Genomic DNA, 16,963 nt, shown 5'->3' with positions numbered 1-16,963 from the left:
CACCTAGTAAGAGAAATATGAATCAGAACTAAATGTACTTAAATTCCCAATAACAGAATTTCAATAAAAATAAAATTCCTTCTTTAGGAGCGTAAAGAAATGACTCAAACCAGTGTTGATGTTGGCAGACGGTGTAATATTTAGATTTCCTTCCAAAAGAATGAGACCTCTGTAACAGCTGTATTCACTTACAACACATAGTTCAATACAACTTTTTCCCTACTACCTGCCAAAGCCACTTTTAATCACTTAATTCACTTTAATTTTTATACTTCCTTGCCTTGAAAGTTGTATATACTGTATACTGAATTTTTAATTTCACTTAGCACCCTATTGATAATAAAATGAGAATAGTTTTATATACTAACCTTTACTGTTAATGTTACTAACCTGCCTTTTTTGTTATTTCTTGTTATTTTATGTTGTATATAAGCTGCTGAACACTTAAATTTCCCTCAGGATTAATAAAGTATCTATCTATCCATCTATCTATCTCGTTTACTAATTTGCTACATATTCACTGGAAATGATACCATTGCAGCCCTAATAGAGAATAAAACACTGTTTTGCATATTTGGTGGGAGCTGAGCTCTGTGTGTGTGACAGGTGGCTCAAACCATGCACAGCACGGATCACTGGCCCATCAAATGGCTGCCAGGAGAGCGTCTTAGAAAACGTGCGCGCTCACATATTGCAAGCAGGTAAGCATAAATACACAAGCACAGACACCTCCTTCACTTTGGGTCGTCTTTTCTCTGTCTTCCTAGTATTTGTTCTCTGTAAGTTCTACAGCCTGACTGCACTGGTAGCATTCCTTGGTTTCACAAGTTTGTTTTGATTCCTCCTCCTATTCTGGACTCTTATCTCTGCATCCTGTTCATTTTCTTTGCCTTCCTCCCCATCCCCTTAACCTGGTTTTCCTCTGCCTCATTTGAATCCTTCTGCTTTCTCCCATCATTTTTGTCACTGCTGGAGTAAACTTAAGTTCTTTGGTAAAATTTTCATGCTGACTGTTACTCTCAAAGAAGGAGAAGAGATTACAAGAGAGTACAATCTAAACCTGTCATGGAGATACCTCACTTTTCTATCCTTCTTCATCGTAAAATTATAATACGAGGTTTTCTATCACTAAGTTTTAGTTAATCTCTTTGGGATTTTTGCTTTTCTTGCCCTTCTCAGATGCTTTGAGCACTTCTACTCGAGTAAAGACGGATGAAGCAGTAAAGCAGCGCAGCAGGAGTAGGAATTCAAACCCATAATAAACCCCTGCAGCCACAGACACAGTCCAAGAGGTGCACTGGCTGCCAAACTCTTAATGTGATAGTCCACTACACAATTTGCACAATATTTAACTTCCAAAATGCATTATAATATGTAAAAAATAAAATAAAAATCAATTTGGACCTGGGTTATAAGTTGCCAGTTTACTTTTTTTACTTTCAGCAATAGAAAAGGCAGAAAACAGGTATAATAGCAAATTGAAGATACAAATATAAACATCATAAAATGTGCTTATATTTACATATCAGTTAAACCCTAGTATCTATACAAAGTCTCTTCCAGGTAGCATTGATTGAGCTAAAACTAGTGCTGCTGTTATGCAGAAACTGTATCTAGTTTGGGCCTGAACTAATGTCTGTGCAATAGGAGGACTCAACTGAGTGAATATAATTTAGGATAATAATTTTGACTTCCTACCAGTAAATGTCAATGATCGGCTGTGATACTGATGTTTCAAATACATTTTTTCACACGTTAATCACAGTTCTATGCCCTGCAGTAACTGAGTGGAGACTAGAGGCTTCTCTCTGCACAGCTGCTGAGCTAGCATCTACTGTAGCCTGTATGTGAGGCATTTAGGGAACACTTGTAAGGGCCCTGTCACACTCTAGCGTATAGAGCCAGCGTCTGAGGAACATATCGAATATTTCGAAAAATTGTTTATACGCACAACTTTTCAGCGTATGCGGTCGATTTTCGGTTAATGACCATTAGAGTAACGTGAGCCTAGCGTAACGTGAGCCTAGCGTACCGTCAGCGTATGAGTAGCATATGAGTAGTGTATGAGTAGCGTACGTCAGCGTATGTCAGTGTATGTGAGCGTATGTGATGTGGACGTATACTGACGTATGAGTAACGTATATCAGCGTACCTCCGACATATGAGAAACGTATGCGTATCAGCCACACGTATGATGAGCGTACACAGCTGGTGATGTTGGGACCAACCCTGTCCAGCAGTTCATCATACATTTCTGGAGGCATGCGTAGGAAGTTTCTGAAGGCTCTCTGATCTTCATTTCTCAATTCAACCATAAGCTGGTCATAAAGGCCAAATTGACGCCGCCTTCCAATCCAAGGTTTCACCCAGATTGCACGTCTCATTCTACGCCTTCTTCTTCTGTGTCTAGCATACTCAACTTCCAACTGTAACAAATCTTGGTGATGTTGCAGCACAGCAACCTCCATTTCTGAACTGCTGGTACAAACCGATACAGATTTGGAAATGTGAGACTTTATATACCCCCCATACGCTGGAAATACACATGTAATACGCATGGGATAAGTTGGCTGTACACTCAGAACACGTTAGGCGTAAGTTGAGTACGTTAGACTGTCGTTAGAACTACCATCATAACGTTAGCCATTCGTTAGACACACGTCAGACACACGTTCATTATACGCTCCTCTAACGCTAGGTTTCCTGACCCACTGAATTTCAACGTATGAGAAGCGTACTCGACGTATGAGTAACGTACCTTCAGCGTACCTCTAGCGTGTTCAGCGTATGAGGAGCGTATGAGGAGCGTAAAATTCATACATCGGCATACGCTGAAAATTTTTGTGCATGTTCAAAAAAATTTTTGGCCGTCAGCGTACATCAGCGTACACCGACATACCCGGCATACTAGAAACGTATTCCAGCGTACCTCTCGCTTGTTTCAGCGCATGTCAGCGTTTTCCCAAAAAGTCCATACGCTCCTCAGATGCTGGCTCTATACGCTAGAGTGTGACAGGGCAGAGAATGATGTCCTTGCACTGTTTGTCCAACACATGGAGCTCTGACACCATACAAATACAAAGGCAGTAAGGCAACATTACAACAGTGGGCTGAGTAGTTTATAACGACGTTATGAAATTAACAAAAACTCAACATGTCTCCTGTTTCAGTTTAAGTCTCTCTGTCGTGACGTGTGCTTCGTTGCATCATGTTTTTCATTTACACTGCATTGCTAAAGTTGTGCTAATCTAGCTGAAGTTACTCCCTGTCTGTTTCTGTTAGCAATAACATTGTTGTAGTTATGCCAACCCACCTAGCGCCAGTGAACATCTTAAAAGTCGTTAAGTAACTGCAGAAGTAATGTAAGTGTACAAAATATGTGAGTACAGAACAACCGTTCATCAATCATTTAAGGAGGAGCAATGTGAACATAGAGGGGAGGGGGTTTGTTCAGTTCAAATGACTAACATTACTGTCCGTCTTCAGCAACTGTCATGATGTCACTCTTAGTTTTTCTTTGTCAGAAAACATCAGAACGAGACAAAGGCTGTAACAGCAGCTCACTGTGTGTGTTGTTATGGAGGAACATTAGTGTCAGACTATTTGTGACCATTATATATTTAAAATGCAACTTTGTCAAAGATGATGTGTTTTGACATCTGAGAAAGGCGTCTCTGGTTTTTATTTTGGTTCATCTGAGCCCTGACTTCATGGCAAAGAAAATAACGGATGATGTATTTTATAACTCATTTATAGATTGATTTTTTTTAAGGTTGTGTAGTTTCCCAGAGGTTTCATGCTTTAATGCATGTTTTTGTACTTGAAAATTCCTCTCTGTTGTAAAGTTAAACAAATACTAAAGGACAAAGTATTGTAAAACAGACAAAGGTTATGTCTGTAATTCATATCTTTGTTGTTATAAGAGTTAAGTAACTAAAGAACAAATTATTTTATTCATTATATTTTTTTTTAAATCAATCGGCCGATTAATCAATATTGGAATTGGCATCAGTCTAAAGAAAATCAATATCAGTCACACTAGTATTTATCACACTAAAAAATAATGACATTGGATTGATTATTGTGGAACTGTTATTGTGTGTTTTTCCAAAGAGCCTGGCTTTAACATCTATGCCATTAGTCATCAGTTTCTGGGTAAACGTTTTGAAGCCTTTTGCCTTTATTAGTGACTAGAGTGAGAAAATCATATTTTTTGGGCAAAAAAAGTGGGGGCATGTAGGTAGAGTTGAGGAGGCACAGGCAATAAACAGTCAGCACCATTACATGTGATCGACTCCAACAAACACAACACGCCTTAAAATAGATTCTTTTTACAACCTCAGTAGGGCAATATTGTTCAAAATCTCCACCAAGGCGCCCATTAGAGGAAGTGGAATTACCTATTAAGTCTTAATGAGTTGAAAAAGCAATGTTTTTGTACTTCACGTTGAAGCTGGAGGTTTTCCCTGTTGCTTCAGTGCTGTCACTGGAAGAAATGCATCTCACAGGACCGCACCGCTTCATCGTTTAGCCTTCTGCCACTGCTTGCTCAAACCTCGCCGGTCGCTTGTGTTTGTCCATTCCTTCATTTCACTTTTTCCTTTCTTAGAAAAGCCGGTTGATTTGATCTCAGAGAGGGCAGAACCAGTGGGCTGAAGGAAGCAGGTGGCTTGCCCTGAGACAGGACAGATTCTGCTGTCAGCCAGTATGACCCCACTTCTCTCTGCTTTCCACACCCACCCATCTCTGCTTGGCTCGGGCCCTGAAGCGACAGCGCTCAGATTGGAGGTTATTTTTCCCAGTGAGTCAACAGTCACTCCCCCTCAACATATCAACAGAGTCCTGCACTCATCGATTCGGTGAAAACGCATAAATAAATACTGACTTGGTTTGTGTGAAGTTTTTCGACTTTAAATACCATTATAAATTAAAATGTGTTCACAGGATGACAGTAAAATATTTGAGCTGCAGTTATCACCACTCTCCACTGCTAGACTTAAGGTAAACTAAGAAGAACAGAATCAAACTGTATTTATTATTTTACCTGAGTGTTGAACAGTGTTGAATTCTTTACATTTTGTCCACAGTCTGGCACTGAATTAAAGTCAGAAGACTACAACGTACCAAACACTTAGAGGAGCGTTTTAAGGATGAGGCTGGGGAGATGATGCATCACGCTTCTGCAGAGCAACGTGGATGCTGGCAGAGAAGCTCTTAGACATAAAAGCTAAATGCCCTTTGGTAGCCATTTGTACTCGTACACCAAGGCGCCAGAAAAAAGCACCCTGCACATCGACAGACTGGATGTAGGGAAGTAAATATCTTAAGTTGCATTGCACACATTTTTGTAAATATACTAGCTTTAAACAATCAAAAGCAGAGTCACATGAGTCTTTGGTGAAGTATTTTAGCTTGAAAAATTGCATTAAAAATGGTTTGACACAGAGACTAAACATGAACTTTTAAGTAGATAAATTTATAACTGTAAGGTCAAAGAAAAGTAATGTGTTACAACTGATGCACTGTATTTGAAAGAACTTTTTTTTTTTTTTTTTTTAGCATATACACAAATCAGCTACAACTTTAAATGTTGTGTAGGTCCCCTCTCGTGCAACAGAACAGCTCTGACCCATCAGACCAAGGACACAAGAATCCTGACCGCCATCGACTGGACTCATTCCAAAACATCCCACAGATGCTAAATTGAATTGGAATGTGGGGAGGCCACATTAGGCTCTTTGTCATGTTCCTTGAGCCAATCCTGAGCATGTTTTGTGGTGCGATGGGCTGCACTGTCCTGCAGGGGGAGGGGCAGATGACTACTGTTGCCATCGGGGTGTGGAACAATGTTCAGGTAGGTGGTACGCCTCAAAACTGACATCCACGTGAGTATCAAGACCCAAAGATTCCAGCAGAACATTGTATTGTGATGAAATGATCAATCTTCTACGTGTCCTTTGTCTGTGGTTTTAGTACTGCGACCAATCATTGTATACGTGCAATCAGCAATCTCATATTTCACAAAGCTTAAATCATTTTAATAGCCAATATCGCACTTCATTTATCCAATATAGTTGCAAGGAAGCACACAAATTTGGTGCAGATCAGAATAAACATTTTCACCTGCATGACTAGGTTTTGTGTCAATTTACAAATACTTATCTGACAAGAGAAATATTTATATTTCGAGTAATAATGAACAGAATAAATAATGGTAGTCTTAAATTAAGGACATAAAATTTCCTGTTTATTCAACTTCAAATCTGAAGCTTTAGTCATATGAATATGAATGAAGCGGGGTTACTACATTCGCTTCGGTATCTGGCTGGCTGGGTAAGTATGTATGTATGTGGGTGGGTGGGTATGTCCGGTCAGATATCTCTGCAAGTGCTGAAGTCAGGATAATCAAACTTGGCACTGAAGATCAGTCTAAGGTCCCCTGCTCAGTTGTGGAGTTACAGGTCAGCAGATCAAGTAGGAAGGGATATATGTAGGATGATCAAAATTGATACAGAGTATCATGCATGGGCGTGGTTCTGCCCTCTACTGGGGGCTCGTCTAGTTACATTCTGTAGATACAAGAGTCATTCTGTCAGGTGGACTTGTTTTGGGGTAAAAGTTTTCTTTCTGTATTTCACAGGGGCATACAAAAGTGATATTTTTGTCTCTTACTTTCATCCTGGCAGAATGACAGATCCCATTGTTCCCCGTGGGTAGAATAAAACTCCTGAAAGTGATTTATGAAAATAAACCACTGACATAAGGCAGGATGGATGGGTTCGTGCTGTTAATAGTGACTCTGCCATCAGCATCTCACAGAACAAACTGAAATCCATCAGACGGAACATTGTGCATTTGTTTACACTCCAATCGTCCCTCGCTGGTTTTCATTCTTGGGTAACAGGAGTGGAACCTGGCATGGCTTATTCTTGTCATTGTGATCTGACCTCTCTAATTACTGACAAGTTTGCGCCCACAGAGCTGCCACTGACTGATTTGATGTTTCTGATGTCTGAGGTTGACGGTTTCTGATCTGACAGAACCTTCATGCCTGACATTAGCTGTCAAATGTTGGTACACTGTGTGTCGTGTAATTCTGGGGTTCTGGTTTGTGTGGACCTCCCCTGCAGGCAGGTTAAACATCGCAGTTATCTCTCCAGCTCGTCATTACACTGCTGTACTTTCTAAAAATCTCTCTTCTCGTGCTTTCAATCTGTGTATCGAAAGCAACACACTCAAGTATAATCATCCAGGGTCCAGACGTCTGGAGAACAGGGACCAGCACACACACACGGTACGGTTCAAGCACACACACAAACACACACACACACTAGTCTACTCTCCATTCTTTCCTGTACTTGTCCAGTCAATGCCTTTCTTCAGAGGTTACTTACAAACCTTTTATCCAGTCAGCGCATTCTCATCTCCTGTTTACTGTGAAACCATTTATTACATTTCGAATCATCTTGACTTGACTTTAAGTGGAATAACACAGTATATGAATTTAACATGCTGGGTTAGAATTTACACAATGTAAAGTGATTGATACTATTTTTTATTAAATCAATCTGCCCTAATTTACAACACTTCCCTTTCTATCTCCATCGTCATCTTGCACTTCAACTGGCCGAGCATCAGAGGTCACGGACTGTCTCCAGCTAAGTTCATTATCTCACCTACAAGAGGTCACCTTCATATCTGAGTCCCAGCCAAATGATCCCATGAAATAGGTGAATGAACTGCCGTGTTGGTCTTTCCTCGTTGCACCAACAGTCTAACAGGTGTATCTTGAAATAACTGTGACACAAACATCTGCAAACCTTTGAGGTGACTGATGCTCCGGAAAATGGCTAAATCACTGTGTGCACGCAGCCTCGTAGGTGAAGGAGGTGATAAAGACTGCCCACTGTCAGGAGTGGCAGATTTCATGAACATCTGCTACTGACACACACACACATCATGGCATGCAAAGTGAGAGGAGGACGTGGGTGGAAAGAGAGCGGCTCAGATGCATGCTGCTTTGTCACATTTACATGTATTTGTGTTTACCTGTACGTTATGCAAACACAACTGCACACGCGCATGCTACTGGTTTTCTGAAGGAACACAGACACACAAACACATCTTCTGTTTTTAAGAAGGTGATTAATCCAAGACCTCAAAAGCTAACCTCCTTCCTGTGTACACACACACGCCCACATACATTTACCCTCCCGTGCATCTGCAAGCATGTTTGTTCACAAGCATCTTGGATTTAATGAAACATGTTGTATATTACAATTAAGTCCCACTTGCATACACCAATCAGTCACCGCATTAAAACCACTGACAGGTGAGGTGTATAATACTGATCACCTCATTACTATAAAAGGCTCTGCTGGGAAATCTCTGATCCTGGCATTCACGTGGATGTTATGTTGACATGTACCACTCACTCCTCAACAGCTGTGGAAACCAGCAGAAGGACAATTCACCCTGCCACACTTTTTAAAGATGCTTAAGAACGGCTCAAGTTACACAACAAAAAGTTCCAAAGCACTGACCTGGCCACCATGTACTTTCCAGATCCCAATCAGGTACAGCTTCATGGCAAGGGATGTGCCAGAGCAGGCTAATCCGTGAAGACCCCTGTGCAAACCTCCCACCGGACACAAAGAATCCACTGCCAACATCCCAGCACCACAAACCAGAGCTGTTCTGACAGCACCAGATGCACCGACACAGTATTAGGCAGATGGTTTTAAAGTTTGGTCGATTAGTGCTTGTAGCTTGCACTAGAAGTACTTCCAAATAATGCCCAGCTCTGATGACACCATATCTATTTAATATACAATAGTTACTGTGCCAGATTAAGCATTGCAAGGGTACACAGATAGATTCTGGCCACAAATTCATCGTTCTTTACATCACACAAAGAAGACAGTATATTTTAATCCATCTTTTAGGTTCAGCTAAACCTGAACCTGGTATTGGTTGTCACTTTGGGGCAGCGGAAACAACCTGTGAAGAATAAACAGACACAACATCACCTCGTATGTTGATACATAAACTTGTTTGATTACTTCTAGCCAGCAGTCATCTTTCTGTCCAACAAGTGACTAAAAGATCAACATTCACTCTGCTTTAGCTGTGGTCCATACCAGCACCTGAGGGAAATTATGTATCTGGCTCTTTAGCTGCTCAGTGCTCCACTGTGTTCACCGGCTAGATGTTATTTATGTCTGACCGTTGTTCGGTGCTGAGCAGGTAACATACAGTCGGAGTAAAAGCTCCATAAAGCTGAGGGGAGCTGCATATTTGGATGATAATTCTTTCCAGTTTCATTACTACAAGTGACACTTTTCACACTTTTTTGCTAAATCATAAAAGGCAGTTTAAAAAAAGGAAAAAAATCTGTCCTGCATGATCGTCATTAAACAGACTCCCTCATCCTGATTTTCCCGTAACATCCTTTCACATCCTCTTTCCATTCTTTTATTTTTTCTCTTCTCCAACTGTCTTCCCATCTTTGCTTTCTCACTGTACTCTTCCTCCTTCCTTCCCATCCCCCACTCCTCCTCCTGAGAGGAAGACTGTCAGCGGGGCCATATATCTGACACTGTGCACCATGAACATACTCGCACACACAACCAGTCTGCGATAGTGTTCGCTAATAGGGCAGCGGGCATGAGAGGAATGGGAGATGGAGTCGGCTGGGTGTTGCTGAGTCCATCAGACAGGTTATAAGACCGTGACAAGGACTTTCGTTTGCCATAAATCTAGAACCTTTTGGAAGATGCTACAACATCAACACCAGCACTATGAATAGCACTGGATTCTTGCCCAGGACCCAGTAAGAGTAGCAATAAGTTTGAAGCCCTTTGCACCACCAAGATATGAAATCACACAGCATGAGTATTAATATTTAAAGAACCTAGACTGTTTTCATTACTGATTAATCTTGATTATTATTTTAATTAACTGATGTATAATTTAGTTCAGAAAATGATCGAAATGAGCTGAAAATGTGCTTCTCCGATCCCCGAGTGACCCCTTAAAATCACTTTTTCAGTCTAAACAACTGCAGAAAAATGAAGAATGTAAGATATAAAACAGAGAGGGGCAGCAAAACGTCTTTAGGCTTTGGGAAGCTGAAAGAACAAGAGCAAAAGAGGAATTTTAAACCAAAACAGCACGTTCATGTTCTGCTCTTAATGGCTACAATATTACTGACTACTGTGATTTAGTTCTAAATGTTTTTGTTCATTTTTGTCTGACAAGCTGCTGGATCCTTATATTACTGACATAGGATCTGCAGCCTGAGCCCTGGTCAGTTCAACAATATCACTGCCAGTCGGAACTGTCATGTCAAAGAGTCTGAATTACTCCTTTAAGAGGATGGATTTATGAGGCACGTTCAGAAGGGCAGACTTCATGCTGCTCTGCTCTCCGGCTGCTCCGTTCAGCAAACATATCACACGCCATCTGACACATGAATAATGTGGAAAACACAGAGAGAAATTCCACTTCTGTTGCTTCACCTGCTCCAAGTGCCTTTTCTCTCTCTTCCCTCTGTTTCTCATTTCTCACACACGCCATGCAGTCGCTCTCTTTCGCACTCCTCCTCTCATTCACAGCCAGCAGAGTGCTGGCTCTGGTTGGCAGCGAGCCTCTCTAAGAATGTTAGGTGGTACAACCCTAAAAGAAACAACGCCTTCCACACGCTGCCTCATAAAGGCTTGCATGCTGACACAAGTGATGAATGGCATTCAGTGAGAGAAATCAAAAAGGTCATGAAGTTATTAACAGTGGAGTCGCTCTGCTGTCTTTGACGAGAAACACGCATGCAAAGTCCTTACATGTATAATAAACATCAAAGATAAAGTGATGTGCTTCTGACTCCAGTAAAGGAACCTGATTAGAGCAGAGTCAGAAATCATGGATTCCATCTGTCAGGACTAACATGGACACAGTAGTTCTTACTGTCCTTAACAAACAGAGACTGTATTCCAAACAATATTTGTATCATTTGGGGCATTGGTTAGAACTTTATCTGCACAATAGAATTTAGTGTGTACAAATTAACTGATTACACTGCTGATTGCAGATGTGCATGATCATTTATGCAGCATAACATAACAAGAAGCAGAAAACTATGATTTTGCATGAATAACCTTACACCAATGAAAAAAGTGCACTTCATCTGAGTCCCCTGTTGCAAGGAAAGCAACACACTTGAAAATTCCAAAAACTCATTGTGAAACACACACCTCTGCACACTTCTAACATGTTTTGAAGTGCACAAATACCACAAAAATCTAAGTCTAAATACGTTTTAATCAACTGAAGCCATCTCCACATAACTTCTATTTGGGGATCCCTTTCCTCACATCATGGAACACATGTAAAGTTACAGCAAGGGTGATTTTTATTTTATTATTTTGATTAATAAAAGCGTGTAAGCCAAATGAGATGGCAGACCTGAGGTGTCCAAACAAACTGTTAAATTAAAGTTCCTTATTAGTTTTCTATCATAGAAAACCGAACATATTAGGTGATCATGTGTACACCAGGTGATAACCTGAGATCAGACGCTCTAAAACTACACCATAACGTACATACTAAACGCTCTGCACAGTGCGACAGTCGGAGCAAACTACACCGCTGAGAATCACAGACGCGCAATAAGTGCCCGCGTGCGTAAAAACTGAAAACCAACTGCGCGCCGCTACTTTTGCTTCAGTTTCTCCTCTTTCGACTGACATGTACCTGGTTGGTGGTGTCGGGCGGCAGGTTTTTAATGAGGATTTTCCTCCTGTTGCTCAGCTCCTGGCGAGTTTTGGCCAGCCTCCTCTCGATCTCCTCCGGTTCCAGGTCCGGCAGGTCGCGGAGGCTAATCGCCGGCTCAGAGGGCTGCGCCGCCGCCGCCGCCTCCTCGTCCTCCGGCTGCCGGCTCTCGGGGCTGTCCATCTCCGGAGAAAGTACGCTATCCCGGGCTAGAGAGGAGTGAACGCTTGGCGGCTGGATGGATGAGGCTGCCGCCATCTTGGGTAGCTGAGGGAAAAGTGTGAGGAAAGAGAGAGAGAGAGAGAGAGAGAGAGAGAGAGAGAGAGAGAGAGAGAGAGAGAGAGAGAGAGAGAGAGAGAGAGAGAGAGAGAGAGAGCAGGTGGGAGGTGTGTGCTGAGAGACAGTAAGAGAAAGAAAACACTCCAACCACGAGTGAATCCATAAACTAGTCTTTTAGTGAGCCACTAAACTAATTAGGCTGTTCTTGGAAAAAAACAAACAGATTTAATCAGTTTCTTTCGCTCTTCGCCTCTCTGTTTATTCAAATAATCAAAATGTAATCAAATCTAATATTTAAACTTGCACAATCTCATGGTTATTTCTTTGCTGTTTATTCTATTTCATTGGAAGATGCGCTCTATTCGAAGAAACCAGTGAACTACAGCCGTCTTATTCCATGGCACATAGTAATTCTTCATAAGACTAAACAATTAAACAAATCCTGGTTTTAAGATGCAGTGTCGAGGTGAATGGAACTACTTCTTTGTGTTTGTGCTCACATTGTTTCCTCACCTTGGACTCCTGGCGACCCCAGCTGTCTGCTCAACATATAGAAGCCTATTAAGATCGTTCAGTTCAGTCGATTAAAACCCCTCAGACGTGTTTTATGTGCGTGTGCGCCCCTGAAGGTTGCTTGATTTTTATCATAGTTTACAATGTAATCCAATCCTTTTAACAGCATTTTTAAAGGAACAGATTTCAGGCTTACACTACAAGGGCTGAATATATAATGAACCACATGTTGAATCTGCAAAATACTTTGTGTTCACCAAACTGTGTACAGTAGCTTCTAGACAGCACCGGTCTACTAAATATATGCACAACCTTGTGCATGAGGGTACAAAGAGAACCTATTTTGTTCTGCAGTCCAATTAAAACATTTCTTCCTTTGGTCAAAGAGAGAGAGAAAGGCATTCACTGGAGAATATCTCTAAACCGCCAGAGCTTTCCTCTTCTCCATGTGCATAATGTGACCATGAATGGCTGTGTGCCTTCCCTCCTTTCTACCCAAGTCATCCAGTGAATGCCAACCAAGCCTGCCTGCCTGCCTGCCTGCCCACCGTGGGTGGAAAGCTGCTCCTGGCAAACACAAGGGGAGCAGAGCTCCCTGCAGAGTCCTCACAATGCCTATGTAGCTTCCGCAGGCAGCATGAGTCGCTGACAGACACACGCACTGTATGCTCACACTCACAGGATGCATTCACACTCATGTAGGCACACAAACATGTCAACAAGCACACATCAACCCACTTACGAAATATTTAGAGCTCGATTATACCGAGGCCGGTAAGAGACGGTGAAATCAACCTCCATGTTCTCTCTCTCGCCATCTGTGTGGAGCGTTTCTTGGCAGATCGAAGTCCAGACAATCACAGTTGTCAGTGGGTGAAAATGATCACCCTCTGCCAAGTGGCTGAACCAGTGTAACTGAGACGCAGTGACTGTATGAGCGCTGTTTGTTGTATGAATGCTTGAATCAGACTTACGCTCGGTCCACTCCAGAGTGGGAAGGCCAAACAAAAGGGCAAACTGTGTGATTTCAGACAGACTCAGTGGAGAATATTCAGCGTATTTTCCTGGATAAAACTCTTCATGTTGTCATGCATCATTACAGTGCTATTTAGCAGTATGTGCTAAAAATACAAGTCGCAGATGTGCTATATGCACTGCAAATCAACAGATAAATGCTCCTGCACCATGATGAAATCTGCTGTACACTGAGGAAAATACTTTATTCCAAAAGGCAATGATACCAGCTTTTATGTGATTATTTTAAGGACAAGGATTTTGACTCTGATGAAGACACAATAGTGTTAAAACTGTTTTCACAATAAAAGGTTGTGAAAAAGCGGCGTGCTCCAGGTCTCTTTGTGTGTACTCTCAAATTCACTGTCCGCGAGCTGAGAAGTGTTTCAGCAGCATTTTCCTGGAACATGTGTGGAAAAACCTGTTTCTACGGGATGTCAAAATCAATTGCTTACACTTGGTAATATCAACTGCACTGCTGAAATGAAATGTTTATTAAATGTGTTGATTGAGAGAAAATAAGCTACTATTTCAACAACTCTGCAGTCATTTATCGAGCAAAAATGCAAAAACAATATATTGTTCCAGCTTTTAAAGGAGAGAATTAGCTGCTTTATTCAACGCATCTTTGGGTTTTGCACTGTTGCAGGCGAAACACAGCTTAGAATGTCATCTTTGAGTTTAGGTAATTAGGATTTGTACTAATCTACAGCAAACTAGTAAGACTAAAATACTGGTTCCAGCCTTCATAGACAGTTTGGAGGTGATACATGAAGCTGCCCCTTGGAGTCCTAATCAGCAGCAGGCCATTTTCCATCATATTCTCACATAACAATACAAATCCTTATAACTTATGTGCTCTATGAAATCAAACTGTGATAAATGCTGCTGAGCATTCATTCAGTATGCAATCTATGTTTACAGTCCAACAAACCTGCTGAAACAAAGGCATTTCTTCCACTTGAAAAATACCAAGAAGTCAGGTTTTGATCTAACAGCTCATACAATAGCCGGTGCCTGCTAACAGATTGGGGGACATGAATCATTGAGCAGTGGTTCTGTGGAAAGACAGCAAGGACTTGCCTGTCACTTGCACAGGCTGATTCTGGAGACGCATGAATCACTCCACTAAGTGCTAAACAACGTTTCCATGAGAGAACAATTAATTTGTTCTCTCGGTCCCCTTGGCACACACGCATGCCAGCACTGCGTTACACTTACAGACACACACACACAAACGTGCATTAACTTATGTCAGCCTGCAGCTGCCCCACACAGCTACACAAACTCTGTACCTTTTAAAGCATTTTTACCTATGTGCAAGTCAAATCCTCATAATAATGGGCTACGCTTCACAAACTGGAGGGGGAAAAAAAAGAGATATGTTAGTTGCTCTCCATCTGAAAGACAAGAGCCCTGCTGGTGCTTCAATGTGTCAGCCAGTGATTCACAGCCTTTTGGAGTGGGTGGCAGTAGAGAGGAGAAGAAGAAAGCAGGAAAACGTTCACCGCTGCTCACTGGGACTGAGAGTGTGAGGGCGTGGGTGGGCAGAGTGGCTGAACAGGCAAAGCAGGCACCTGGGATGAGCTCAGTAGGCGTGAGGATGGGAGGGGAAGGGAGGGAAGGGGAGGAGGAGGTATCAGGAGGGGGCTTAACCCTAAACGGTGAAGTGGCCCATCGTGCGTGGGAGCTGACAGTGAGCTCATACACGTGTGCATATGCATCATATATGATTGTGCAGTGTGATTATCTACTTCTGCAACCCTGTCGGGAATGGATGTAATGGTTTGGAGGCTCTCCTTCTGTTCCGGAGCAGCGCTCTCAGAAATGATCACACACGCAGCATGCTGGCGTGGCTTCCTTTCTTTTACAGCATAGAAGAAATTAAAGGACATGTGTCCTACTAAAAACAGCTGACCTTAACACACAGGGACAACATGCACAAGAGCTCCCTGCCCAATTCATGTCCTAATTACAGTGGTTGTAAGCATACCTCTTCACCAGTGCATCAGGGAAGCTACATTTACTTGGTGAGCCAGTGAGTCAGTAATGAGAATGTCCCATTTACTTTAAAGTCCCTGTTTTAACATCAAGAATAACTCAAGTGTGTGCTTTTTCAATGTTTTGATCCCTCTAAAGGCCCTAATTAGACTTCCTTGCAAGTCTACAGTATTCGGTAAAGTTGTACCTTTGAGCCGAAAGCTGTGATTTAATCTAGATTTTGTTGTAAGGTTCAGCTGCTGCACACATTTTCAAAGTTTTTAGCAAAACTTACATGACAGAAAGGCAAGGGCTGTGTGTCAAACTGATTTCAAAGTCCTATAAATTGCTTGCTCGCATGCAAAGCTTAAGATGATCACACTGCTGAGATGCGTTGGGGAAACTGGGACTCTGGACTGCACAAAAATATGCTGCTAGTGCATGTCTGCTGTACGAGTTGGCAGAGAGGAGACTGACTGAAATGCCTCGAGGGTGCTTGGACACAGAGCCTGGTGCTCTAATTCACAGCGTTTCCCTGGCAGGGAGCAGCAGGCAGCTCAAGAGAAAGAGGGAGAGTGCGGGAGATACAGTGACAGTGGGGAAAAAAAGACAAAGACAAGGCCACGAGGAGGTATGAATGAATGCAGACAAACTAATAAGGTTTTTGGGATATGGCGACAGGCAGACAGGGACGTGGGGACGATTCAGCATCTCTCCTTCAGCTCTCCACAGCGCTGAACTACTTCCCTGCTGAGAGCCCTGTGCGCCCCTCTCCATCTTCACCTCAAGGTGAAACAATTTACGTTGCTGCTCTCAATGACTTTGTCTTAAAATAGATCTATTCAGAAACAAGCTATGCCTGTGTATATTGTGGTTCATTTAAATAGAATGTGAGAGCTCAAAAGGAGCGATCCAATGAAAACATCAAAAAGGCAGTCCTTCAAGATCAGATGCTCGGTTTGAAATCCTTCTGCTACATCTTTTCCATATGCTACAGAAAGCCTTGATGTCTCTCAGTGTTAGACTTATTAACTTACCAGCAGTACTGATAGTTCTGTCTAATACTATAGTATGGATAGCAACTAGGCCTGGGCGATAAGGCCAAAAAATTAAAATCTCGATTTTTTTAGTCATCTTGGACGATTACGATTTTAATTGATTTTTGTTGTTTCTTTGCAGTCTCTTTGCTATGGCTAGTGCTAGCCATGCCACACTCCTGTAGCTGCGAGCACTCTTCCCATTCTTTATGATGCCTCTGCCGGAGGTGCTGAAAGAGGTTAGTTGTGCTGTTACTCTTCGTTTTCACAGTGCTTTTGCAAACCTTGCACATGACTGTAGTTTACTCTGTGTCATTCTTGTCAAAGCCGAACCACTTCCATATAATCGATGTAACATGAGGCCCTTTTCTCAC

The 16,963-nt window shown here is 42.0% G+C and overlaps 1 protein-coding gene across 2 annotated transcripts in view; it reads right to left on the bottom strand.

Annotated features, from left to right (window-relative positions):
* Nucleotides 1-13,443, bottom strand: part of raver2 (ribonucleoprotein, PTB-binding 2) — a 119,230-nt gene extending 105,787 nt beyond the window's left edge. The window contains exons 1-2 of one of the 2 annotated variants that reach the window (XM_022204531.2): nt 13,301-13,443; nt 11,749-12,033 (exon numbers count right to left, since the gene is read on the bottom strand). In XM_022204531.2, the coding sequence (XP_022060223.1) occupies nt 11,749-12,024 (276 nt within the window). In that variant the 5' untranslated portion in view covers nt 12,025-12,033; nt 13,301-13,443. The remainder of the gene's footprint in view (nt 1-11,748; nt 12,034-13,300) is intronic. The other variant, XM_051947600.1, reaches the window with a different exon arrangement.
* Nucleotides 13,444-16,963: the final 3,520 nt, after the last annotated feature.

This window comes from Acanthochromis polyacanthus, chromosome 4 (assembly GCF_021347895.1).
Source record: "Acanthochromis polyacanthus isolate Apoly-LR-REF ecotype Palm Island chromosome 4, KAUST_Apoly_ChrSc, whole genome shotgun sequence".
NCBI lineage: Eukaryota > Metazoa > Chordata > Actinopteri > Pomacentridae > Acanthochromis > Acanthochromis polyacanthus.
Note: the sequence above shows the minus strand (reverse complement) of the source record. Positions and strands in the feature narration are given on the sequence as shown.